Source organism: Rhineura floridana, chromosome 15 (assembly GCF_030035675.1).
Source record: "Rhineura floridana isolate rRhiFlo1 chromosome 15, rRhiFlo1.hap2, whole genome shotgun sequence".
NCBI lineage: Eukaryota > Metazoa > Chordata > Lepidosauria > Squamata > Rhineuridae > Rhineura > Rhineura floridana.
The window spans coordinates 30,506,073-30,533,577 of record NC_084494.1 but is presented as its reverse complement, the minus strand read 5'-3'; the positions used below and the strand labels follow the sequence as shown (position 1 = coordinate 30,533,577).

Sequence of the window (27,505 nt, the reverse complement as noted above, 5' to 3'; positions counted from 1 at the left end):
ATCCTAAACACACTTAATAAATAATTGTAACACTTCAGGTTGTTTTGGGTTACCAGAGATGAGATGCGGACAAGAGATTTGCTTACAAAGAGTTAAAATTTATTGAGCAACTTACAAGCATACAGCCAAGTAGCCCAATAAAAGTGGAACAGTCCACAGCTCTGCAGTAGCTGGGTCAGACTGAACACCCATACTGGGCACAAGAAACATTTTTATAGTATTGAAGCTAGCATGTGGCATTGGCATGATTACATACAATGTTGGCAAGGTTACATACACAAATGATATTTTTCATGCATTGAACATTACAGCATAACACCGATGATTGGTTATTTGACCTTCTCACAAGACATCTTCAAAAGCCAACTAATTACTAGAAAACTATATGGAAACACCCTGGCACTCCTTTGGCAACCTATATGTTGGCCATATCTTCATCTCTATCTCTGCTAACAAGCAACTCTCATCATTGACCGTCCTTTGACTCGTCCACCTGGCTGCCTTAATGAGCAACTGCTCATTAACCTACCCTTTGGAATATAACCTAGGCTTAAATCATCTATAAAACACCTTGCTGATAACATATTCTTGAATATATGCCTAATTGGGCTCCTTTGATGCCTCTCTAACTAACAAGGTACATTCCCATCATTATACTGGGCAGGTCATCATGCCGTTTCCTAGCTTAGGTTTTCAGATGATTATGGAATGCAGGGGCCTGAAAGGGGAATACAAGCCTTCAGGTTCACTAGCAAATACATATTATGCTTAACATAAGGCTACAATATCTTGCTATAGGCCTTTATTTGCTTGCTGAAAATAACAGATTAATACAGGGTATACAATAATATCGAACTTGCACGTCACAAAATATATTATGGTCATGTCCATAAGCACCAGGAGGGTAGTCACCCAGGGGATCTTAGTCCCTCTGCTTTTTTGGGAGCAGGGTCCCTATGTCTCCAAGCATCCTACAGTCAGCATGAAAAGGAAGTGTGTTAGTCTTCCTTGCCTTTCCTGCTGATTGGAGCCAATCAGAGTGAAAGGAGGTGAGTCAGCCACTGAGAAGACTCTTCTCAGTTGCTAACGCTCTCCACTTACATGCTGATTGGCTCCTACAGATGTTTGTTGTTGTGAGAGAATGCATTAACAAAGATCTCATTCTTAATCCAGGAGTAAAAAAGGGTGTATGTGGCTGCAACTATCATGAAGGGACTCTGCACTTCTGAATTTTCTACTAAACAACTAATAAATACCTATGTAACTTTGTGTCTGGAGACTTATTATTAAGAATCACTTTCCATAACTGTAAGAACGTATGTCCACACGCATGCATCCCATGCACCTAAATGAGGGGTGAGAGCAGCATAGGGACATGGGAACATGGAACATTTGGGGATCGGGGTAGCCAACGTGGCGACCTCCAGATGTTGGACCCTATCGGTCTCAGCTGACATACAAGGGTGAGGGGAAATGGAGGATATGGTTATCAATGGCTACTGGCCAGGATGGCTGTGCTCTGCCACCATAGGGGTAGCATGGCTTCTGAAAACCAGTTGCCAGTAGCTGCAGGAAGGGAGAGTGCTGTTGTACCCACTCAGGTCCTACTTGTGGGCTCTCAGTCTCAGTTTGCCATCTATGAAATGGGAATGGGTGTGGCCTCACTCATAAGGTGGAACATAGCAGCATATGAGAACCTGGGATCTTTTGCAAGCAAAGCATGCGTGCTCCACCACTGAGCTATGGCTCTTGCCCTGGTTATGAGTCTAAAAGGATTACGAGGGTTACCTGCCCTTACCCTTAAAAGTACTTGGATGAATAAGCCCAAGAGCTCTGGATAGATGGCACAATGCGCCAGAGAAGAGGTTGGGGATCCTGTGGTCTTCCAGATATTGCTGGACTACAAATCCTGGACTACAAATCCCACCATCCTTGACTAACAACATTTGGAGGGTCACAGGTTCCTTGTTCTAGAGAATTTTATGGTGTGGTGAAATTCTCCCCTTTATGCTAAAGCCCACTCATGGCCTGGGTGAGCCATCCTTTTGAGAGATGAGCTGCTTCAGAGACACTTTTCTAAATGTGTAGACAGAGATCACCGAATGACCTTCCTCTTCATTTTTTTTATTTCTGTTTCAAATCCTCTTCATTTTCAGGACAAAACAAAAAGCACCCAAAACCCATTAAAGAGAAAACACTGTCTGGCATGTTTTGGGTGTTACCCTGCCAGTACAGGGAACGGGTCCTGCTTGGGGGCTTCCCATAAAGGGCATCTGGTTGGCCACTGTGAGAACAGGATGCTGGATTACATGGGCCACCAGCCCGATCCAGCAAGCTGTTCTAATGTTCTTACAGACTTTGAATCCAAAACATCACCTGAAGAGCACCACGTGGGCTACCCCTGTCGCAGAACGAGAGAGGGGGCAATTTATATACACTTTGGCACTTTCTCTAGTAACTATTATATTAGCGCTGTCTATTTTATTGCGTTTTAAATGCATTTGTAAGCCCCCTCTAGAGAATTTTGGTTGGTAGGCATGGCATAAACACTTCGAAGAAAGCCATCAATGCAGGGCCCAGACTTTGCTGAGTCTACATACACCGTACATTTAAAGGGGATGGTGTAAAAGCCAGAACGGAACGGAACAGGCCGGAACGGGCCCTTTATAAAAGAAATTGATGCCAAAAACACTGGGATGTTCCGGGATGTTTCATTCCATTCCGGAGGGCATTTTGGTTGTTAAGGGGTTGATAAAAAATGCTATCGGAATGGTTTTAGTTCCTAAATGTTGTTCTCCAGTGTCTCTAACACATCCCAGTGTTTTTGGCATCAATTTCTTTTATAAAGGGCCCGTTCTGGCCTGTTCCGTTCCGTTCCGGCTTGTACACCGTCCCCATTTAAAGCACATTTCCCCACCCCTTCCCAAAGAATCCTGGGAGCTGTAGTTTACTTCTCCCAGAGCTATAATTTCCACCCTTGAAAATAAAATGGACTGCCTTCAAGTTGATTCCGATTTATGGGCGACCCTGTGAATAGTAAGCAGTATTCAGAGGGGGTTTCCCATTGCCTTCCTCTGAGGCTGAGAGGCAGTGACTGGCCCAAGGTCACCCAGCGAGCTTCATGGCTGTGTGGGGAGTCGAACCCTGGTCTCCCAGGTCGGAGTCCAGCACCCCAGGATTCGGGATGGGGGTGGATGTACTTTTAACATACCGTGTGTTAGTAAAGTGTATTTTTGCACCAGGCACCCCTTGGTAGATCTCGGGGCTTCTAGAAAGAAAGAAAAAAACCAAAGGAGATCCCACGAGCGTGATTGAGTCCACCCTAATGGAAGAATACAAAAGATACAGAAAATTAGAGCTCACTGTAATCCCTCAGGAATATATGGCCATAAAAAAAAATACAAATCGCTGATTAAAAGCAAAAAGAACTTAGCCCAAATAAACCAGTGGAAAACATTAATACTGGCTTCAAAAACCAAAGATATGTCCACCTTTTGGCGACTTGTTAATAGAGGTTGGCCCAACCAATCTCGGAGTCCGGTATACCACATTCCTGTACAAACTTGGGAGTCCTATTTCCATAACAGAGTGCAGGAATGTGAGCCATTCTCCAGGAATTATTTGAATGATTTACCGGTTTGGCCCTCTGTCTCTCCTAAAGAAGTAACCTCTTTAATAGCAAGATTAAAAGAAGGCAAGGCCCCTGGTCCGGACAATATCCCGCCAGAAACATTTAAGTGACACACTGAATGGTGGGCCCCAGTTTTAGCCGCTCTTTTCACGGCAATTGATCATACGGCCAAAATTCCAGAAGATTGGGGGCTAGCTACTGTAATCCCAATCTATAAAAGAGGATCCCGATCTGACCCAGCTAACTACAGGCCAATCAGCCTGCTGAATACAATCAGCAAACTATATGCCTTATATCTTCTGGATAAATTACAGACTTGGTTGGCCCAGGAGAACATATTGGCAGATGAACAAGCGGGGTTCAGAGGAGAACGCTCCACAATTGACCACCTATTTGTTATACAACACCTGGTGGAGAAATATTTGACTAAAAAGGGAAGTGCCCTCTATGTGGCTTTTATAGATTTTAAACAAGCTTTTGATCTTATACCCAGGAATAAACTATGGGAAAAGTTTGAGACAACCAACATAGATAGACGACTTTTAATGTTGATACATTCACTCCATGAAAATACCAGACTACGGGTCAGATGCGATAACATAGGACATTTGACTAAACCAATTCCCACCTATGAGGGAGTCAAACAGGGATGTGTTTTATCTCCCTCTTTATTTAACTTTTATGTAAACTCCATGGTCGATTCTTTGGCGCACACTGCATCACAACCACCGACTCTAGCTAATAGAATGATATCTACATTACTTTACGCTGATGATGCAATTCTGCTATCACTAACTTGCAATGGATTACGACGCCTGTTGCGTGTGTTGGCGGATCACTGTGCCAAGGACCACCTAATTATTAACCATACTAAAACAAAAGTACTGGTGTTTACTAAAAGTAAGGTGAGACACAACTGGCAATTGAACGGATTGAAAATCGAACAGGTTTCATCCTTCCGATACCTGGGGGTGACTTTCCACGCTTCAGGTTCATGGCATTTCCATATCAAGAATACTATCTTGATCGCGTGGAGGACGTCCAAAGCACTTCTCTCTTTCTTTTATACTAAGGGTAGTCAACGCATCTCTTCTACCATCCAAGTGTTTGTGGCAAAGGTTATTTCCCAATTGATGTATGGCACACAGATATTAACTTTTCCAAAATCAGTCCCTTTCAAACCTATACAGACAAAATTCCTGAGGGCTGTTTTTGGGATCCCATCATGTGTCTCAAATGCGATAGTAAGAATGGAAGCTGGTCTCCCTTCCATCGAAGCTCGAATTTTGAAACTTAAAATAAAGTGGTGGCTAAAACTCCAATTCTTACCTGTAGGCTTGGCTCCCTTAGTACTCTCTGACACCTTTCAATCGTCCTGGCACAAGTCGGTGATTAAGAAAGTGTCATCTCTCGGCTTTTCGCCTGCCAACATTTACAATTTAGGATATGTTAAAGCATGGTCAGCTATGTCCCAACGCATAATGGACATAGAACTGCAAACCCAACTATCTGTGTCATCTAACAAGCTCTATACCATCAACTTTTCCAGGGGCTTTGCCCCTGCTCAATACCTTAGTAACTTCCTTATTGCCAGATATAGAAGAGCTTATACCATGGCGAGATTCAACGTGATGCCGTCAGCTTTACTTGAGGGTAGGTTTCGTGGGGTCTCGCGCTCGGATAGGCTGTGCCCATGTGGAACTGGAGAAACTGAGACAATATCCCATGTCCTTTTATACTGTACTTTCTACCAAGATATCCGCACTTGCAGCATCACTCCTATCATTCAATCGATACCTGGCCGCGACTCATTATACTATACAAGACATTTACTGCAAGATCGCCACCCTCAGATTACATACATCGTTGCTAAATTCTGCGCCACGGCAATCATAATTCGTAGAACACTGCTAAATCAAAAGTCCATATAAAGAGTATCGACACTGGTTTTAATTTGTTTTAAAAAATGGTTTTAACTGTATGATGATTTTGTATTGGCCATCGGCCGCAATAAATAAACAATAGTCCGCCCACTCATCTGGAGGGAATCTCTCCTCTTTTCTGCCCTGACCTTTGAGCAGCGCCCTCGGTTCCTGTTTGTCTACTTGCCCAGCCGGTGCCGCCCTCCGCGGGAGCCGAAGTCCTTTGGAATAAAGCTCAGCTCTAGTCCGAAGCCGTGGATTTGGGCTGAACGGCTGCGTCGCCTTCCTCATAGTCCCCTGGAAGGTTTGCCTCGCCCTTGTTCGCCTGCTGCTGCGAGATTTTCACGATGCAGAATGACGCCGGGAAGAGCGGAGACCTTTGCCAACTCACCGGGGAGAACTAAGCCGAGTTTCCCCCACCTTCACTGAAGAAGGTAGGTTTCGTGATATCGGCTCTTATCTCCCGTCTGCTTTTGCGAGGTAAACACGGTGCTGCACTCTTGGAGGGGAGAAAAGCGGAGGAGGGAGGGTTTTATTTATTTATTGCATTTGTGTACCGCCCCATAGCAGAAGCTCTTCGGGCGGTTTACAACAATTAAACGGGGGAAGCAGCTGGCGAGGGAAGGGTTAAGTCCTCTCTCCTTCTCTTTGTAAGGGCGAAGTAATCTTACCGGGTAAGACAAATTAGAAGTGTGACAAGACCAAATCCCATTTGGTCCTCTTTGCAGGGAGAGAGAGAGAAGAGACTGATCTGTGCTCCTGTTTTCTGTCTGTCTGAGGTGTCAGTTTGGATTGGTTTGGTGGAAATCTCATCCAAATGCAGCATTTCATAAGAAATGACAGGATAGATGTGGATTGTAGCTAACGTGTGTACACTGCTTCCCAAACCAGCAGTGGGAGTGTACTGAATACAGAGTAAACGAGAGTGTGTACACAGCTTTACAGCACATGCATGTCTATAAATAAATGCATGTCTATAAATAAATTGCTCAGGTTTAAGGTTTGAGGAGGCCCTCAGCAAGGGTCCCTCTGGTGAGCCCCCTCCTGCACCATTGCCTCCCCTTGCCATACTTACAAGGTGCTGGTTGTGGCACCAGGGCAGGCATCAGTGCTGGGCTGCCAGGGTAGGTATGAACCAGGCCTGAACAAAGCAGTATCTTCTGCCTGCTGTGCTTCCAACTTCTACAACAGATGCCGAGGACCCTGAGCTGGCGAACACAGTCTCAAGGACAGGAGTAGCTTTGGGGCAAGTACCCATGATTCCCAGCCTGGCCCTGACATGTGCAACTTTCAGATGCAAAAGGATATACAAGTCCCCAGTGAGATGAAGCTCTGTGTTCTGGTCCTAAATTCCTGCCTTCCCAGTCAAGTTTCAGTCTCTCTCTCAATCTCTCTCTCTCTCTCTCTCTCTCTCTCTCTCTCTCTCACTCACTCACTCACTCACTCACCCACTCACTCACCCACTCACTCACTCACACTCACTCACACTCACTCACTCTCTCTCACTCTCTCTCTCTCTCTCTCTCTCTCTCTCTCTCTCTCACACACACACACACACACACACACACACACACACACACACGTTTCCATTGGGGCACTGTAATTCCAGCCTTACTAATGATCTGTTTTCCTTTTGCAGACCTGCCTTCTTTGACACGATGGCTTTGGAGCAGGTCCACATGGCAGCTCCCATCTGCTTGATTGAGAACAGACCCAATGGGAAGCTTGTGGTGAACTGGAAGGCTGCGGAGGTGCTTGCAGGGGTCCGCCAGCCGGTGGTGGTGGTGGCCATTGTGGGGCTGTACCGCACCGGCAAGTCCTACCTCATGAACAGGCTGGCTGGCAAGAGAAAAGGTGAACAGCTTCATAGATACCTTCTGTCAGTTAAGGGAAGGGGTGGAGTATAGTGGCTTAGCATGGAGGCTCTTAGGAGCCAGGCACTTCTGTCTGATACAGCTGGAACAGGTTGGGAGGACCCCTGGGTTTTCTGCCTAGCCCAGGGAGAAGGAAAAAGTAATAACTAATATAATACTTATGTTGAATAATCAGTGTGCATGGTGCATTGCAGAGTAGCCAGAAAAACAGGTCTGTGCGCCGAGGAGCTTGCCATCGAAATTTCTACAAGCATGACTAATACGGAGGTTCCATAGGAGTACACAGGGTTACACACACTTGCCTTCTTTCCTGTTGTATTTACTTTATTTCTTGTGGGATAGGTACTGTGGGTTTAAACCAAAGTATTCTACAAATCAGTGAGGTCTTACAGCCTGTTCCAAGGCATGTTTACTCAGAAGTAGGCTTCACTGAGTTCAGTGGGGCTTATGTCCAAGGAACTGTGCACAGGATTCTAGCCTTAAGCCTTGGCACCTCATGTTTTCAAGAACTCAATTGTTGTCTGTTTCCCCCACAGGTTTCTGTTTGGGTGCCACAGTGCAGGGGCTAACCAAGGGCATCTGGATGTGGTGTCTCCCTCATCCCCGCAGGGCTGACCTCACATTGGTGTTGCTGGACACAGAGGGGTTGGGTGATGTGGAGAAGGTGAGCTAAGTAAGATGGCAGCAGGGCTGGAGGAAGACCAGCATCTTCAAAAAGCACCTTGTGGCAAAATATGCTTTAAAAAAAAAACTATGTGTTTATTGAAAAGTTTTCCAATACATAGAATGACAGGACACGATGTGCAACAGCCGAGGAAAGCAACCCCAGTTCAATCAAACAATAAATAAATCTAATAACAGTAAAAGAGAAAGAGGGGAAAGAGGGAGATAAAAGAAGAAAAAGGGAGCGGAAAATTTTCATTGCAACATTTCTAATACACACAAACAATTTTATGTTAAATTTCTCTTCCTGCAAAGGATTACGTCATTTTCTTTGCTGTTGGATGAGTTCCTCCATAAGGCTGTGATCCAATACACATTTACCTGGGACCTTACTTCTGAGTAGACATGTATTGGATTGCAGCGTAAGTCATGGTCAACCTGTTTCCAGTGGCAGAGGGTCCATCTCAGTGGTGGCATTGTGGCAATATATGTCGAGCTGGTGGCAACAGCGGCAGCTGATATTTATATGAGTTATGTGACATCACTATGTCACATGTTTTGGAATATTTCTATAGCTCAGAATCTGGGAATAAGAAAAAGAGCAAGATTCTAGCTCTCACGTCTAGAGAAAAATCTGAAAACCTGTGACTAATATTGATTTAAATGTAGAAACCGGAGAGGTCTTGGTGGTCAATGGAGGGGGCATCAGTAATGTTTCCCACAACAACAACAGTCTCAGAGTTCCCTGGGAAGAGGCTTTGATTGTTAAACCACTCTGGGAATTGCAGCTCTCTGTGGGGAATAGGATTTCCCTAAAAACTCTTAGCACCCTTAAGAAGTCCCAGGTTCCTAGAATTCTTAAGGAGAAGCTGTGTACCTTCAGGGTTGTTTTGGATTACCAGAGATGAGATGCAGACAAGAGGTTTGCTACAAAGAGTTAAAATTTATTGAGTAACTTACAGCATTCAGCCAAGTATTCCCAATAAAAGTGGATCAGTCCCACCGCTCTGCAGTAGCTGGTGTCAGACTGAACACCCATACTGGGCACAGGTCATGTTTATATAGCATAAATCTTGGCACATAACATTGGCATACACATGAGGTTACATACATGATTAATGAGATTACACACTTTGAAGTAACATATGTTGCATATAATTGGCTGTTCTGACCTTTTCACAGAACACCTTCAAAGCAAACTAATTGCTAGAAAACTATAATATCTTTCCTGGAGCACCTTGACATCTTCTCTTGGCAAACTACATAGCTACCATCTTTATCTCCATCTTTGCTAATAAGCATAGTTCATCATTGACCGTTACTTGACTTGTGTGTTAACAAGCAACAGCTGCACTATCTGCTCATTGACCGTCCTTCGACCCATCCATTGAATCTATGCCTATCAGGACTCTCTGAAGTCTAACAAGGTGCCTTTCAACATCATACTAGGCAAGCCAACTATGAACTGCCTACTGATAAACATATACTTGAACCTATGCCTAATTGGGCTCCTTTGATATTTCTTTAATTAACAAGGTACATTCCCAGTATCATACTGGGCAAGCCATATATCCTCATTAAAACACCTAGATTAGACTGCAGGTGGCTATGAGGTGATCTGACATACCCAAAGATGCTGGGGCCTGAAAGGGGAATACAAACCTCCAGGCTTGCTAACATATTGAATATATATTGATTAACTTAAGGCTATAACAGCTTGCTTAGAATCATTGGCTGGCACAGGGTATACAGAAGCCATGACTCTCAAAGTGGTATAATTGTGCTTTAAATGTATGGAGAAAGAAGGGATTGTGGTGCTACAGAGAGAAAGAGCTATGCAGTCATGTGATGTTGGAAACTTGGCCACTTTATCTCTGGCTCTGTCCATTTTGGGGTCTAGCTCTGTGCACCATCAACTGCTGCCCCCAGCTAATTTTTTTCTGTGGATCAACAGCCCTTCAGAGGGGGGGAAAAAGCTACTCCACTCTTGCATTTGGGGCTAGAAGCTTGCTGTGAAATTTTAAATGAAGGTTGAGGTTCTCAGGATGCTTAATTCCTGTGCCCAATACCAAACTTTGGCGGCCATGTGAGAGGTCGAGTGGCAGGATATCAAGACAAAAATATAAAATAAATAAATACGCTTTTGTGCTTCTGGGGCATGTGCCCACAACTGTGAAATGTGCATAGCCCCGAGGCACCACAAGCCTTCCAAATGGACACTGAGCAGCTGCAAGCAAGCCATGATTTGCATTCATTTCAGACATCGCTTCACCTGATGCAAGGGCAGAGAAAAAGCAACCAGGCAATCCTCAAAGCAGCTGGCTCTGAAGTATGGGCAACATTGTTAATAGAAACATTAACACACCACTTAAAAACATTAAGCAGATGATTCAGACACTTTATTTTGGCAACTTGCCAAGAATTTATTTCTTTAGTTAACAACAAAAGCTAAAGCACCAAGTCAATATGTTTTTGTTTGGAAATTGTAATAACAAAACTAACCACAGCATGCTTGGGTTGCTGGGTTTCAGAATGTTGTACAGCTTGCTGCAGGCTTCTCAAGATCCCAACAAGACTTTGTACTCCCCAATTCCTGCAAAAGAAATAAGACTGTGATCGGTTCCCTTATATATTATTCTCAGGCTTTCTGTACCTACCCTGTCTCAAGATGCATAACTTATGGTACATATGCTTAAGGCCACCAGGGCACTTTTCATATTGTTTATTGCATCATTTTTATTATTCATTATAATGTTTAATGTAATAATATAAATATGAAGGAGAAAAAAAGCAGCTGGCTCTGCATGTGCACATCCCAGAGGAAAGAGCTGCAGTTGAGAATAGGGCGCTGGGATTTGGGGTGATGGAGGCTTGCGATGTGAAGTCGTAAAAATGCCTGTTTCTGTTTCAGGGAAACACACAGAATGACTCGTGGATCTTTGCCCTGGCCATTCTGCTCAGCAGCACCCTGGTGTATAACAGCATGGGCACCATTGACCAAGACGCTTTGGAGAAGCTGCAGTATCCTTTTGGGACATCAGAAATTCCAGTTGGTCGTGCCCAGTTGGGCTGGAGGAACCAGGAGGCAGCTGTAGGTATCTGCCTAGGGAAGCCCTCCACGGGAGATAGGAGTAGCAAGTGGAATGAAGTTTCCTGGTCTGCCTTGGAACACAGGAAGCTGAGGAACTGCAGGGGGGGACGAAGGAAACATGGAGGTCATGTGGCTGATAGGATGGACTGGCAACTTCCAAGGACCAGGGGCTGGCTGCAGAGCTCATTGGGACACAAGGAGGGATAGGGAACCTGTGACGCTCCAGATGTTGTTGGACTCCAACTCAAATCAGCCCCACCTAGTATGGGCAATAGTTGTGTGGATGATGGGAGTTGTAGGCCAGCAACATCTGAAGGGCCAAAGGTCCCTGGTTCGGAGTGTGAGGAATAGCTACCTGAGGCTCAAACTACACATAACCTTAACTGCATGGTTCTGTCTTTGAGTGTCCCCCATCCCCAAAACACAAATTACTCAATCCAGAACAGAACTCAAGTATGGAAGAGTAGGGGGCTTTAACCCTTTGCCCACACTGTGGTCCTGATTCTGTTTGGGGACCCCTCACAATCAATTTGCATGGGCAAAAAGATCCCCTTGAAATGAGTTGGATCTGTTGTTGTTTTTTGAATGCATGTTGTAGACATTGGGGTCCTCATCAGGATGGAAATTGCAGGGGGAGCATAAGGTTAAAAACCCTCTACTCTAGGATCCTGATCTGTATCACACACACACACCACATGGGGAATGTGTGTGTGTGTGTGTGTGTAGAACATACACTTAATGGCAGAATGATACAGTTTGACCTTCAGTTGCAATAGCCCAGATGCAATGAACCTTTGGCTGTTCAGATGTTGCTGAACTCCCATCATCCCTGGTTATTAGTCATGCTTACCGAGGCTGATGGGAATTGTTGTTCAGCAACGTCTACAGGGCTGAAGGTCCCTCACCATTGCAATAGCCTGTCGGGAACTCCCAGGAGCATGTTTTACTGACAGGCAGAGAAGGAGAGGTAAATTAGGAACCCTGGAAGGGAGGGGCAGTGGGAACGGACCTTAATGTGTAAAACGAGATATGCTAGCAGGGCTTAATAGAGAAGCCTCCAGTCACAAAGCTCTGCCCAAATCACTGTTGTGAGTGTAGTGACGAAAGCACACGTCAGCCAGCCCACAGGCACACACACAAACAGTTCCAGCCAATGCATGATTTGGGAGAAGCTTAGGTTGCAAGACCCAACAACAGCACTGAAGTCCTTTTCCTTAACAAGCCCCAGCTATGTCACGGAGCTGACAAAAAAGATCAGAGCAAAATCTTCCTCTGGGCATTGCCAAGAAGAGGAAAATTCTGCCGAATTCATTAATTTCTTCCCAGACTTCATCTGGGCGGTGCGGGATTTCACGCTACAGCTGGAGATAGACGGATGCCCTGTCAGTGCGGATGAGTACCTGGAGAAAGCCTTGAGACTGCAGCAAGGTGAGGTAACTGCAAAACAAAGTGCAACACCTGTGATGGGGAGGATAATTGTCCCTCTACCATAGTTCAGGAAGACAGCATCAGACCCTTCTTGGAGCCATCCCGTCCTCCCTCGCTTCACCATCCTCCTTCTGATCAATGGAGTTTTCTAATCAGCAAGGAGGTTTTGTTTTGTTTTAAAAAGTGCTTTGGGCATTGCTGCCCCCGATGGCAGAGTATTGACGCTGCCCATTTAAAAATGGATTTGAGAAACCAAATGAGAGCTAAGGATGACTCCAGATTATCACTATTTTGCAGAGGTATTAAAGTGCATATTAGAACTTTAGATGTGCACAATTAAGGTACTGTGTTGCCCTAGCACAACAAATCCACTGTAACAAAGAATCAGACTTTTTGCAGTTTGGAAAGTGACAAGGAAATGCATTGAAATGTGTGGGATGCATGAATGACTAACAGGAAAAATGTATAATTGCCCCGCAAGCAAATCAGGATGGATGCAGGACAAATGCTCATTGTTATATATCTGCCCTGTAAACTTTGTGCAAGCAAATCAGGATGAATGCTCAATAAATAGGATGTCTGGAGGAGCAAGCAAAGGCAAACCTAATGTTGCTGTGTGTGGATACACCCAGTCCCACACCCACTAAGGGCCAAACCACTTGTGATACAGGAAATCCATGAATAGATCAATGGCAGCTGTGGGGGAGGGATTTGGATAGGGACTGAGGTGCTGGCGAATGTAGGAAGCTGCCTTATGCCAAGTCAGATCTTTGGCCCATCTACCGTAGTATTGTCTGTGCTGACTGGCAGTCTGGATATTCCCAGCTCTACCTAGAGATGCCAGAGATTGAAACTGGGACCTTCTGCAGGCAATGCAAATGTTCTAACATGGAGCTATAGCCCTTCCACAAGGGAATGTGGAGAGGGAAATGTACTTTATGTATGGTCAAAGGCCCTGTTATTACATCACATTTGCCAGTGCTGAGAGACACGGTGATATACTGCCTGAGACATTAGCAACACCAAAAGGCCCAGACATTGAGTGGTAATAGAGAACTTTAAAACTTCACATACGTAAAATAAGTTAGCTCTGCTGAGGAAATGGGTGGCATGCTGTCAGAAATGTGGCGATATGACAATACAGTACTAACAAGGGACAGCCCCTACCCCCCTATATCCACATCCTTGCCTTTTCTTCTTCCTTAGGTGATACTAAGCAAATGCAAAGGTGCAGCATGGCCAGGACATGTATCCACAGTTTCTTTCGTTCACGGAAGTGTTTCACATTTGACCGTCCAGCTAGTGGGCAGATGTTGCATCGATTGGAGGAACTGGAAGAAGATGATTTGGAGGAAGATTTCTTGGAACCAATGGCCCACTTCTGCCAACATATCTGGGAAACTTCTCAACCCAAGAAGGTCCCAGGAGGACGAGTTGTAACTGGAACAAGTAAGGAAAAGTCCTGCAAATTGTAGACTTCCAGTAGGGCACCTTTTTACTTTGGAGTCATTAAGAAGAGCATATTGACTGTGCCACAAAACATCTGAGAAATCTTTTGTGTGGTCAAAGTGCACTTTAGCCCACTTCAGTGCAGGTCAGTTACCTCCATTGCATTTTGAATCAAGCCCAACGTAGTTTTGCCCAACTTGGTTAGTACCAATCTGAAACTGGTGGAGAGGCCCTTTATCTCTGTCACCAGACTAGCTCGCAGGTGTAAGGAGGTATCATTAGCTTGATCTTTGCTGGTGTCAGGATCCAGGAGTCAGATTCCTCTTCATCAGGCAGTGAAGGCAAGGACTCAGAACCTGAAGGGGATGGGCATGCAGAGGTGCTGCCACCATGTGAACCTGTGGGGTCAGTGCCCCTCCTCTGGCCCAGGAATGTGGCACTGCCATCCTGTGACTTTAAGGACTTCGTTGTAGAAGATCTGAGCCTCCCTCACCCTGTTGCAGTAGGAAGTTATGGGGTCTCTATAAGTAGAACAGCATCTTGCAGCAGGGGTGGAGCTAGCAATTAAGTGCCACCTGAGGCTACTGCTGTAAAAGGGCTCCATTTTGCCTTGATCCTTGCTGGAGCAACTCCAGACCTCTGTGTTCCCCAAAAACCTTCCCCATTGTATCCAGCCCTGCATTTAGCCTGGACCGTGCTTCGCCTTGTGTCCTACCTGAACCTTGTCCCACATTGCCTTCTGTCCAGCCTGAACTTCACCATCGTTGTGTCCAGCCTGAACTTCACCATCCTATACCCCAGTTGACCCTTGTCCCACTGCAGAGCAGGACAGTTGTGTAGCAGCGCTACCTGCAGTCACTGCAGCAGGGATCAGAAGATATCAGCAATAGGGACCCACCTGGCCGTATAAATTTGCCAATTCTGCCCTGGCCCACTTGATTGGCCGCTGAAAGTCCTTTTGCCAGCTGCCTGAAAATATTGTGGTCGCTCTGGACAAGATAAAATACCATAAACATTTGGTACTAAGGAAAATCTGTTTCCAGGGAAACTGGATTGTGTGGTTTGTGTAAAAAGAAAAATTGCATGAATTTATTTGATATCTTACTCTGCTTCTGCTGCAAAGAGGGCATTGAGGTCATGACACTCAGCTACTAAAGAGCCAGTTTGTTTCCCCTATAGCCTCTTTTGAGTGGGTTTCAATGGCCAGATACTTTCAAGCCAATATTTGCAGGATTTAACAGTTAGAATGGAAGCTGAAAATGAAAAAAGATGAGATCCTTAGACTGCTGGATCCTGAGCCCAGTACTACTGCTTTTCACATTTTGTTGTTTGATCACAAAACAGATGCAGTACTGTGCTATGGGCTGGGCTTCTTTGGTTAAACTGTTGCCTTGTCCTTGTCATGTGCAAGATACCTGATCCTCTTCTTGTGTGATGTATTTAGAGAGATAGAGAATATGTGCCCTGCCTATCTTGCTGATATGGGGAAACCCTGCAAGGTGCTTGGCTCTGCAAATTCTTTCTCAGTGTTCAGAGACTAATCAAGATGTGCATTCCACACCTACCATTTCTGAGTCTTTGGCTTTACCGATCCTTCCCTTTTCAGTGCTTGCGAACCTGATGAAGACGTATGTCGATGCTATCAACAGTGGGGATGTGCCCTGCTTGGAGAATGCAGTGCTGGCCCTGTCTGAGATTGAGAACTCAGCTGCTGTGCATGAGGCCATCTCCCGTTATGAAGAGTTGATGGGGCAGCGCTGTATGCTGCCCACAGGCACTGTTGAAGAGCTTCTGGGGTGGCACACCGAGTGTAAGAGGGAGGTCACTGGTGTCTTCATGGCCCGCGCCTTTGGGGACAATGTTAAACAATTTCAGGAGAAGTTTGAGGTATGTTCTCTTTTATGCCTTGTCAATCCCTGCACTTCAGACCATTTATTGATTGATTTAATGTGTTTATATACCTCTTTTTGTCACATGAGCTCAAAGCAGTTTACATAAAAATAAATTGTATCATTAAAAATCACAGAATACAATTAAAATAACAATAAAATGTCCACAACAATAATACTGAATCCTGGCAAGACTGAGCCACTGTGGGCAAGTGGTTCCCATATCCATGAAATTGGTCAATTGCCTACTCTGGACAGGGTTGCACTCCCCCTGAAGGACCAGGTGTGCATTCTGGGGGTGCTTCTGGATCCAGTTTGTCACTGGAGGCCCAGGTAACCTCAATGGCTAGAAGCACCTTTTACCAGCTGTGCCTGGTACAACAGTTGACTGTTTCTGGACCAGGAGAGCTTGAACACCAGTAGTTCAGGTATTGTTGACTTCAAGAATGGATGACTGCAGTGACTGTATGTGGGGCTTCCTTTGCACTTGACCTGGAAACTGCACCAAAAACTAAGGGGAAAATCCATTGTACAATGAACACCCAACAATTTGCTGACTTAAGCTGTATTTAACCTGTCCTGGGACCAATTGTGAAAAACAAGCTATAAATGCATATAATTAATAAATAAAACTTTAGAAAAGATGGAGCTGGATAAATTAAGTTGACTAAATCCATCATGGACATCATAGCCAGTTACCATGGGTTCTGGGGGGGGGTGAGGGATGCTGTGTCAGTTAAGTCAGTTTCAAACTGATTGAAAGTTGCACTGTAGATCTGATGTGGCCTTAGTATTGTGTCTTCCCATTGTATAGTACACTGGGGAGTAGGGATGGCGGACAATTCTGATGAAAGCAGAAGTGAAAATTGCCAGTGTTCACTTATTTCTATGTACCTGGAACGGAAATCAATCCACACAGTTTTTTCAGCCCACAAACGTAATTGACAATGTTTGTTCCCCATTTCACTTGCATTTCCTTTGCCCTGAAATGAAAGGTATGGAAATAATCATGTATTATTTATTTATTTATTTATTTTTAAAACTTATATACCGCCCGACTAGCAATAGCTCTCTGGGCGGTGAACATAGATACAATAAAATACAATATAATACAAAAACATCACAGTCTAAAATCAAATTTCACAATCTAAAAACAGCAAAGGCTAAAATCAAATTACAAACATTACAATCATTAACAAAAAATTAAAATGCCTCGGAGTAGAGAAAGGTTTTAACCTGGCGCCGAAAGGATGATAGTGTCGGCGCCAGGCGAACCTCCTCGGGGAGACTATTCCATAGTTCGGGGGCCACCACTGAGAAGGCCCTTGATCTTGTCACTGCCCTCCGGGCCTTCCTATGAGTCGGGACCCGGAGGAGGGCCTTCGTAGCAGACTGTAGTGTACGAGCCGGTTCATAGCGGGAGAGGCGTTCCGACAGATATTGAGGTCCCGCGCCGTATAAGGCTTTATAGGTTAATACCAACACTTTGAATTTGGCCCGGAAGCGTATTGGAAGCCAGTGCAAGCGGGCCAAAACAGGTGTTATATGGTCAGACTGCTTTGTTCTTGTTAGCAGTCTGGCTGCCGCATTTTGCACCAGCTGTAGCTTCCGAACCGTCTTCAGAGGTAGCCCTACGTAGAGCGCATTACAGTAATCCAAACGTGAGGTTACCAGAGCATGTACTACTGATGTAAGATCCTCCTTACTCAGGTAGGGACGTAGCTGGGCTACCAATCGAAGTTGGTAGAACGCATTCCGTGCCACCGAGGCTACATGAGCCTCAAGTGACAGGGAAGAGTCTAGAACGACTCCCAGACTACAAACCTGTTCCTTTAGGGGGAGTGTAACCCCATCCAGGACAGGATATGTATCCACCATCTGATTGGAAAAACCATCCACCAACAGCATCTCAGTCTTATCAGGATTGAGTCTCAGTTTGTTAGTTCTCATCCAGTCCATTGTCGCGTCCAGGCAACGGTTCAGCACATTGACCGCCTCACCTGAGGAAGATGAAAAGGAGAAGTAGAGCTGCGTGTCATCAGCGTACTGGTGACAACGCACTCCAAAACTCCTGATGACCGCACCCAACGGCTTCATATAGATGTTAAAAAGCATGGGAGACAAAACTGACCCCTGCGGGACCCCACATTGGAGTACCCACGGTGTCGAGCAATGTTCCCCAAGCACTATCTTCTGGAGACGGCCCGCCAAGTAGGAGCGGAACCACTGCCACGCAGTGCCTCCAACTCCCAACTCCGCAAGCCTCTCCAGAAGGATACCATGGTCGATGGTATCAAAAGCCGCTGAGAGATCAAGGAGAATCAACAGAGTTACACTCCCTCTGTCTCTCTCCCGACATAGATCATCAAACAGGGCGACCAAGGCCGTCTCAGTGCCGAAACCGGGCCTGAAACCCGATTGAAATGGATCTAGATGTAATTGTTTCATTTGTAACTTACGTAAATAATTGCATAAATTATGTTAAATAGCAGACAGTGAGACAAATAACATAGTATTTGATGAAAATCAGACTGCAGGAGAACGGAAACATCCTTAATCATGACAAAGACTGGTTGGGACAGAAATCGCTGCTTTCTTACAGGGACCTGGGAGGAATCACTTTTCATCATTGTTAACGCATTGTCTTCCTGGTGCTCTGTTTTTCGTCTGGTAGCATGAGTTGAAAAGGAAAAAGGAGGTGTTCTGCAAGAGGAATGAGCAGATGTCATTTGACTACTGCTATGCTGTGCTGACTAATATTTCCAAAGAGCTGGAAGATGGGATCTGCAGTGGAATTTACTCTGTGCCTGGAGGCTATAAGTGTTTCCTGGCCATGAAGAATGAAATAAAGAAGAAGTACCATTTGTTTCCTGAGAAAGGGATTCAGGTAGGACAGTCAGCCAGCATTTCTGTGACACCCAAAGAGGTGGATATTCTGGTGCTGATTAAGGGCACACTTGCACTGCAATCCTATGCACATTTATTCAGTGGGACTTAATTCTGAGTAAAGACACTAGGCAAGCACTGCTAAACTGGTTGAAGAGGCATCTTCTCTTTACAGGTTCTGTGGGAGGAGTAAGAGTTCTCTGGGATGGGCGAACCTATCTAGTTTGGTTTGTCATTTTTCTAATAACCAGTTCTCCACATTTCTGCATCAATTTGCGGATTTCTTTAAAAAAAGGATATTCATGAACATTCATCAGTATTTTAGTGCAAATTTCTCTTAATATACACATCGTTGTATGCAATTTTGCCTACTAGACATATTTCACAATGCATTTTTCCTAACATAATGCATTTTTATGTGGTATTTTTACAAATATATGCATTTTAATGCACATTTTACTCCAGTATATGAATTTTTGTACACATTACTTGGCTGGAGAACTGTACTGCAAAGTTCTGAGAAGTGTGCATTTTGAAGGATGGTTGCGTTTTGGTAAACATATTATTTTAGGAAGTGAGAAAATTCACCTTTAAATGCAAAAGTGAATCAGTTTCCTCATCTTCAAATGGAACTAATAATCTTTGCTCCCAATCTATTATCAGGCAGACAAGGCTCTTGAAGTATTTCTGAAATCCAAGGAGATGGTGGCAAAATCTATTCTTCAGACTGACAAGGCCCTGACTGACAAAGAGAAGGAAATTGAAGGTGCAGATCTGGACAAATAGACTTAATATATTATATCATATGGATGTCACAGATTAAAGACCATCATAAACTTGGGCACATAAAAAAGGTTGTAATTGGTGCCTGGAAGATAACAGCTGAAGCAGTCTGATGAATATGCCCAAGGAAGGTGTTCTAAATTCTAGATCAGGGTTTCCCTAACACCTGAGTTCCTTTGATGAGCTTATAAAGTTGTCAGCGACCCCAATCCAAATTCTTAGGAATGTAAGTAAGTGAAGCAGAGAGAAAGAAGGGTGTTGGAATTATTGTTTTGACCATTGTAAAAAACAATTGTTTAAAAAGTTAAACTCTATACCTGTATGCAGTTTCCCCCCGCAATGAAGTGGCACGGTCTGAGAATATTGTAATATCATTGAATCATCTTTTTAAATACAGTGGTTCCTTACTTGCAAGAGTGATGCACTCTGTATATTCCCATATCCTTTCTTTCTGAGGCTCATAGTTCCTATTCAAATTTTTGCATTATACTTCATAAGCTTCCTTTCCACCCCTAGACCCTTTTTGACCCCTAGATCTTTATTCACTCCTGGCACAATCCTGTCGACCCCAGGAGGTCAATAGGAAACTCTGGTCCAGACTAGGGATGGAATCCTCTCCTTTTTTTACATTTTGTTTTTAAATGTGGCCCCCTAGTGGTTGTTAACAAACTAATTCCCTTTTCCTTCGATATCTTTTCATTTTTCTGATCTCTTCCACTTTGCAGAGAATTATCGATATTTGCTATTTATTCACGAGTCTCCAGTGGTATCTATTTTTATTCTGAACTCTGAATTATTGCCTGTTTACATTCCCTTTCAAGTGCACTGCAGAGCAGATTGAGGCAGAAACCAATTCAATGTCTTCCTCCCTGCTGCTTACAATCAACATCTCATTCCTTCCTGCTGCTTTCTGTCTGTCAGTTACAATGAGCACCTCACTGACATCAGTGAAAGGGAATACACATCTGAAGAGCTCACATAGAAAGTAGATCGATAAAAGTATCACAGACACTAGCAATGATTTCAAAGTGAATTTAAAAAAAAAACAAATTGGGGAAAAAAGAGGAAGAATGAATCGAAAACCAGGCACGGAGAGTTGCTATTTAAAAATTCTCTTCGCAAAGATAAAGAATATCAGAAATAATAATTAATCCAATGTCAAATTTGATTATTACAGAAACAGAGCCTATCACTAGTCCAGATCCACCACAGAGCAGGCCTTGTGCATGGTAACACACACACACACACACACACACACAGAGAGAGAGAGAGAGAGAGAGAGAGACTCAGAAAGTAGAGGCACCCACAGCGAGGCCCAAACAGAAGATTATAACACACAGGCAGCCACATTCATATGGGAACAGGTGGTCCTTCAGATTATGCACCTTGTATCCTCCTTGACTGCTAACATTTCATGTTTTCTCATTCCCTTCTGAATCCCAGCCCTGCGTGCTCAGGCTGAAGCAGCCCAACTGCAACAGAAGTCATTGGAGCAGGACCTGGCCAGGCTGAAGCAAATGGTGGAGGATGAAAAGCGACATCATGAGGATGAGATCCAGCTGCTGAATGAGAAATGGGAGGAAGAGAAGAAGATGATGGAAGAGGAAGCTGAAAGGATGATACAACAGATGGTCAAGGTAATGAGAGCTCAGCCAGGTGCATACTCTGACCCCCCCCTACAACTCGTAATCTTGTGGCCCTCTTGATAAGATGGTGGTTGACAGTTGATGACTCCCCTTAACCAGGCCAGATCTGTCCCACAGACAGGCAGGTATCATTCACAGCCTTCTGGATGCATTGCAACTGGTTGTGGGTTTCCTAAAATGTCATCACCCTTCACACAGGATGTCCTATTGATTTAATTTTTATTCATTTATTTGGAAAATTTATATCCCACCCTTCCGCTATCAAAACAAGACTCATGGTGGCTTACAGTATATCCTTTAAAAAACAAAACAACAATTTAATATAAAGCAGGGGCTCCCAAACTGTGGTCCATGGACCACCAGTGTTCTGCAAGCTTCATGTCTGCATTAAACACTGATACTGATTTTTAATTAGATTTTTATTGCTTCTTTCATTTCTTATATTGTATTGCATTACAATTTGAATTCTTGGATGTGGACAGTCAGGTCCAAATTTGGACTGATTCTGTCCTGTGTTCATATTTGGGACCCTCCAGACATCTTTTTTATTGCACATTCATGATGATTTATACACATGATGCTATTGGGGCAGTCACACACAATCCCACTTTCAATGCTGTTTGACCCTGCAAAAGTCCATTATTATTATTGTGTTAAGAGCATGCTGCAAAATGCATCTGCAATAAAACACCATTCTGGAGAGCCCCTTTGCTGCTCCATCAGATTCTCCAGCTGAAGAAATTGAGCTAAATCTTCAACCAGAACTTTCCTGGCTCGTGCTTCACACTTTTAACTTAACTGCTATGCCATGTCAAATTTTGCAACAAATTTCTATATGCTCAAAATAATCAGTTCTACCAAGGAGAAAATCTGTTTTCAGAGAGCCCCTCTGTGGGGCATTGTGGTCCAAGCCAGACCTGATTCTACCTTGAGTTCATATTTGCTGCCCTCACTCATCTTATTTCCTCAGCTGAACAACAACTCTGTGATTCTTCCCTTTCCAGGACCTACTGAAAAAAAGATTTGTGCTGAAGGCCAGGGAAATAGAAAAAGAAATAGAACTCCTATGTCTCAAGGAATAAAAGAACAATTTTACTGCAGTGCTTGTGATGCTTTTACTGCAGAGTTGCAGCTCATACCTGGACATATGGAGAGGGAGTTTCCACTCTTGTACAAATCTCACATCTGTTTTCACCCTAAGAGGCAATGATATGGAACAGCTTTTGCTGGCCTGGCCTATTTTATATTGCTGGGGGGGAGGGGTCCATGTGCTCTTCTCCCTGACATTCTAGCTTTAGAGTGGTGTCCAACTGACATGCCCCTGCCCTGTCAGCACAAGGATTTCTGCAACAGGGCTTCTCCCCACATGATCTCCCCAAATCTGCTGCAGAGGTTTCGGGGAACACCCTAGAACAAATTTGGGGAGGTGCTAGGGGAAGTTCTGTTGTGCAAGCAGAAATCTTTGCGCTGACGGGACCATGTCTTAGTGCAGTTTTGGATATAACGCCCAGTGCCAAATATTCCACCTGTTGAAATGGATTGTACATATAAAATGGTATATTGTGGACCTCAGCTGACAGCCTATCAAACAGCAGAGATGCATTGCTGGGGTCAAGGGTGTGGCTATCAGACAAGAGGGTTACATTTAACCCCAGGACAGACTGTAGGAGCCTTCTGTATTGATACACAACAGGGGCACCAAAAAGGATGCAAATGGTCAATCAGTAAAGGGTAAAGGTGTGAACATTCCATTATCCAGAGGATGGGAATGCAGGAGAGCAACTGAGGACTGAATTCACGTAAGCAGAAGCTGAGTAAGAAGAAGCTGCAGGAACAGGAAGATTTCGGAAGCAGCCCCTCAAGGGAGCTATAGCTGAATCTGTCACCTATAAGAAGCTGAGCTCAAAGACACAGTGGTGTCTTCAGAGAGTGACTACCTGTAAACCACTTCTGTGTTGAGTCTTCATCGGGTTGACCCTGACCAGAAGGAAGATGTCTGTCCAACAACCCCTAAACCAGGGATATGAACCTGTAGCCCTCTAATGTTGTTGGACTGCAACTCCCATCAGCCTGAGCCAGCATGATCCATAAATGGGGATTAAGGGAGTTGCAGTCCAACAACGTCTGGAGGACTACAGGTTATCCATTGCAGCTCTAAACAAACCTGTGAGTTTTAACTGGGGAAGAGTTAGTATAAGGGAAGCTGACTAGCCTTATTAATTAGGGGGATGACCTAGAGTAGGCTAATTTCTGATCACACATATGCATCTCTATCCAGATAAGCAAGAGGCATTATTAGAGTTCATGACACATTCCAGCCAGGCAAACCACTCCAGATGTGAAGCAGGGCCCGTGAGGTATGTGACACTGGGGAGAGTTTTAAAGGACAGATAAAGAGCTCTGGAAGTCAGGATTTATCCATAAGATAAGATAATTGGAACCTTAAACTAGAATAGGCAGCCTGATTAACTAGCATAAATGGCTACATATATTCTGAATCATCTGCACTGGCTGAAAGTTCATTTCTGGACTCGGTTCAAAGTTCTGAATCTTACCTTTAAAGCCCTAAACAGCTTTGGGGTCCAATGTTCTCAATGAATGTTTCCTCCCATATGACCCTCCCTGGCATTAAGATTTCCTGATGCTGCCTTGCTCCTTCCTGCTTCCACCTTATAGAGAGGCCATTGATGGGATTCCCTTCCAAGAAATGTTCTTACCACCACCAGCAGTTCCCTGCTGGCTAAATAGAGAAAAACCCCTTTATTTCAGTTGGCCTTTGAAAATTGCTGTTATCCCATGTTTTATGGCTGTTTTGTGATGTTGTTTCTTTCTCTTGTCTGGCTTTAATGAGGCACTGTTTTATTTTTTTATCATGTTTTAAATCTGTAAGTCACGGTGAAGAGACATATGTAAATGTAAAGTATTATAAATACTTTAAATACTATAAATATAAAGTAAAATATGCAATCCTGTACATGTCTATTCTGAAGTCCTATTAAATTCAGTGGTGTTACTCTCAGGTAAGTGTGTAAAGGATTGCAGCCTAATGGGCTGCTATCTTACACCACATCACATTACATTAAACTCATTTTATTGTTGACTAAGGAAAGGTTTGTACAATACATAGATCATCACCTGGTTAAGGATATAGATTTCTGTTTAAAATATATCTAATTGGGTTCCTGCATTGAGCAGGGGGGTGGACTTGATGGCCTTATAGGTTCCTTCCAACTCTGCTATTCTATGATTTCTTGATGGGAACACATGGGTGCTTCCTCTCATTTGTATTATATTTACATCTCCTCTCGGCATGATTTGGTTGATTGCTTTAAATACATTCCTGTACCACTGGTCATACTAACTATCTGTCACTAGTTCTCACTATAGTGCTCCCTGCACAGTTAACAAAACTGCAGAAGCACTTTGTAACAAAGGGAAAGGAGACATCATAAGAAGAGCCTGCTGGATCAGGCCAGTGGCCCATCTAGTCCAGCATCCTGTTCTCACAATGGCCAACCAGGTGCCTGGGGGAAGCCTTTCCTTTGGGAAAGGAAGCCCATCCTTCTTTAATTCTCTGTGGCCACAGTTCCATGTCGTCAGGTAAACTGGAACAACAGCCCAGTTCACTGATAACTTCTTGAGTGCAGTGAGGTACCAAATGGAAAAGCATTATTGCCTGTGTCGCATTCCATTTATTTTATTGTGCCTTGCAAAGTGCCAGTGCACTGTTACCATGATTTCTAATTCACAATATTAAACACTACAAAATTAAGAACTAAGGATCAGGAAATTAGGGAGAGACTGGATTGCTTTGTTTTGTTTTACTTACCCACCTGTTCTAATTTTGGCAGTGAGATTATCCTGTTGGTTCTAATGGGTCTCCTGTTTCCAAGGAGGACAGTTAGCAATCTGTGCAGACCTGGGAACACTGACAGGCTCCTAATAAGCTTGCCTCATGTTCTGATGCATTTCCTTTCCCTGGTGTGCTGTATTTTCCCCTCTTAATAATGAAGGGAATGGCCAGAATGGATGGGGTTCCAATTTAGATATGCACCTGATTTAGGGAATAGCCATCGGGGACATATTGAACTTGTTTATGGAAAGGGTGAGGGAGGAGAGTGCTCAGTGCTATCCTTCTTCCAAAGCTCTGGCAAATACTAAGTAGAAGCAATGAACTTGAACCGGATCCCATGCGCTGCAGAGTGGAAAATAGAAGCTTACCAGCCATTTAATGTCACCTGAAAGACAACTAGGGGTTGATGCCAGAAGATGGGAAAGGAAGAAAGAGGAGATGGGGCAGGTAGAGAAAGATCATGAGCAAGAGAAGGACCAATGAGTAGGGATGGGTGAGAATTTCAATTCAGTTCGCATTTCAAGCAGAATTTATGAAATTCACTTTCACTCTATGTGGGGCTGCCTTGAGGTTGATCCAGAAGCTGCAGCTGGTGCAAAATTTGGTGGCGCAACTGCTGACTGGGGCTGGATGTTGTCACCATGTCACCCTGCTGCTGACTGAATTGCACTGGCTGCCCATTAGCTACCAGGCTCAGTTCAAGGTTCTGGTTTTGTGTACAAAGCCCTATACAGCTTGGGACCAGGATACCTGAAAGATCGTCATACCCCTTATATACCCAGTCAATGACTGCACTCTTCAGGTGGGGGCCTCCTGCAGATACAATCTTATCAGGAGGTCTGTTCCGTACAATATAGGAAATGGACCTTTAGTGTAGTGGCACCTATCCTTTGGAATCCCCCCCTTAAATATTAGATAGGCACCACATGTTAACTTTTTTGGCATCTACTGAAGATCTTACTCTTTCAACAAGCTTTGGAAGTAGAGACATTATCCTAGTCTAAGTCAGGTTGGAATTGCTTTTTAGGATGTTTTTAAAGCTTTTTAAAAAATATATTTTTATAGATGTTTTGTTTTAATATATTTTAAAGTCAATTTTTAAGATGTTTTAGAGTGTTTTTGTTTGCCGCCCTGGCCTCCTACTGGGAGGAAGGGTGGGATATAAACTTAATAAATAATAATAAATATTCCTTTCCTTCTCTCTTTTTAATGCATCTGCTTTTTGGATCATAAGACCCTTTACTAATGCCTTTGAAGCCTCCCATACTGTTGTTTTAGCTAGTTCAGGTGAATTATTTACCTTAAAATACTCTTGTATTCTAGTGGCTAAATCTCGCACATTAGTTTGATTTTGAAGCAACAGATTATCCAAGCGCCAACCTCTATTATGCCAATGAATTTTATTGTATACCCATTCAATTCAGATGGGTATGTTATCTGTGTATATTTACGGCTTAATAACACCACACATTTAAAGCACGATGACACCAGTTCTAACAGTCATAGCTTCTCCCAAAGAATTAGGAGACTCCCATTGCTACAATTCTCAGAGTGGTTGAACAATCAATCCCTCTTCCCAAGGAACTCAGGGACTTGTAGTTCTGTGAGGGGAATAGGGGTGTCTCAGCACCTTTAACAAACTACAGTTCCCAGGGGGAAGAGCTCAATGATGGAGCATCTGCATTCTATGCAGAAGTCCCTAACAGTGATACCCAGCATCTTCTGGTTGGGCTGGAGAACTGCTGCCAGTTATTGTTAACAGATGGACCGTTTGTCTGACTCCATGTAAGAACCGTTTGTCTGACTCCTATGTTCCTATCATGGTATTTGAGTTTATAATCTAATCTCTAAATTAGTTTACTGCAATACGTTATATGTGAGCCTTCCTTTGAAGACACTTCAGAAACTGCAGGTGGTGCAGAATTCAGCAGACACATTGCTGACTGGGGCAAGACGATCTGAACACATAACACCAAATTCTGGCACAACTGCATTGCCTACCAATTAGATCCTGGCCCCAATTCAGTGCTGTTTTTGATCTATACAGCCTTATGTGGCTCACAGCCCCAAAACCTCAAGAACCTTGAGACCCTTCTCCATGTGTCCCCTCTGAGGGAGGTGTGAAGGATAGCGACAAGAGAACAGGCCTCCTCAGTGGTGGCTCCCAGTTTATGGAATGCTCTCCCCAGGGAGATATGCCTGACACCATCACTATCTGTTTTTAGGCACCAGGCAAAAACGTTGTTCTCCTAGGCATGTGGATTTTAATATTCTACTTATTTTTTTAGTGGGGTGGGTCTGAATTGGATCTGTTCTTTTAAATATGTTAATTGTATATTTTCAGTTGTTTTTATTCTTGTTTTTACCCTTGTTTTTAATGTTTTTGTAAT

General features: G+C 43.9%; 1 protein-coding gene and 1 long non-coding RNA gene across 2 annotated transcripts; one reads left to right on the top strand and one right to left on the bottom strand.

The window, feature by feature from the left end:
* Nucleotides 1-109: 109 nt before the first annotated feature.
* Nucleotides 110-6,764, bottom strand: LOC133370240 (uncharacterized). The gene is made up of 4 exons (XR_009759101.1): nucleotides 6,629-6,764; nucleotides 5,703-6,052; nucleotides 4,961-5,053; nucleotides 110-3,322 (listed from the first exon to the last, which is right to left on the bottom strand). It is a non-coding gene; the product is annotated as an uncharacterized LOC133370240 (long non-coding RNA).
* Nucleotides 5,741-27,505, top strand: LOC133370239 (guanylate-binding protein 1-like). The gene is made up of 11 exons (XM_061596252.1): nucleotides 5,741-5,987; nucleotides 7,193-7,407; nucleotides 7,964-8,091; nucleotides 11,002-11,111; nucleotides 12,410-12,609; nucleotides 13,816-14,058; nucleotides 15,665-15,945; nucleotides 18,622-18,834; nucleotides 19,497-19,599; nucleotides 21,060-21,253; nucleotides 22,267-27,505. Exons 2-11 carry the CDS (start codon nucleotides 7,212-7,214, stop codon nucleotides 22,342-22,344), a joined length of 1,746 nt encoding a protein of 581 aa, XP_061452236.1. The 5' UTR covers nucleotides 5,741-5,987; nucleotides 7,193-7,211; the 3' UTR covers nucleotides 22,345-27,505.

Coding starts and splice junctions, on each gene's coding strand:
- LOC133370239 (XM_061596252.1), top strand. CDS start 7,212: ATGGCTTTGGAGCAGGTCCACATGGCAGCTCCCATCTGCTTGATTGAG. Junction 14,059..15,664: donor ACGAGTTGTAACTGGAACAA/GTAAGGAAAAGT, acceptor TTCCCTTTTCAG/TGCTTGCGAACCTGATGAAG. Junction 18,835..19,496: donor TTCCTGAGAAAGGGATTCAG/GTAGGACAGTCA, acceptor ATCTATTATCAG/GCAGACAAGGCTCTTGAAGT.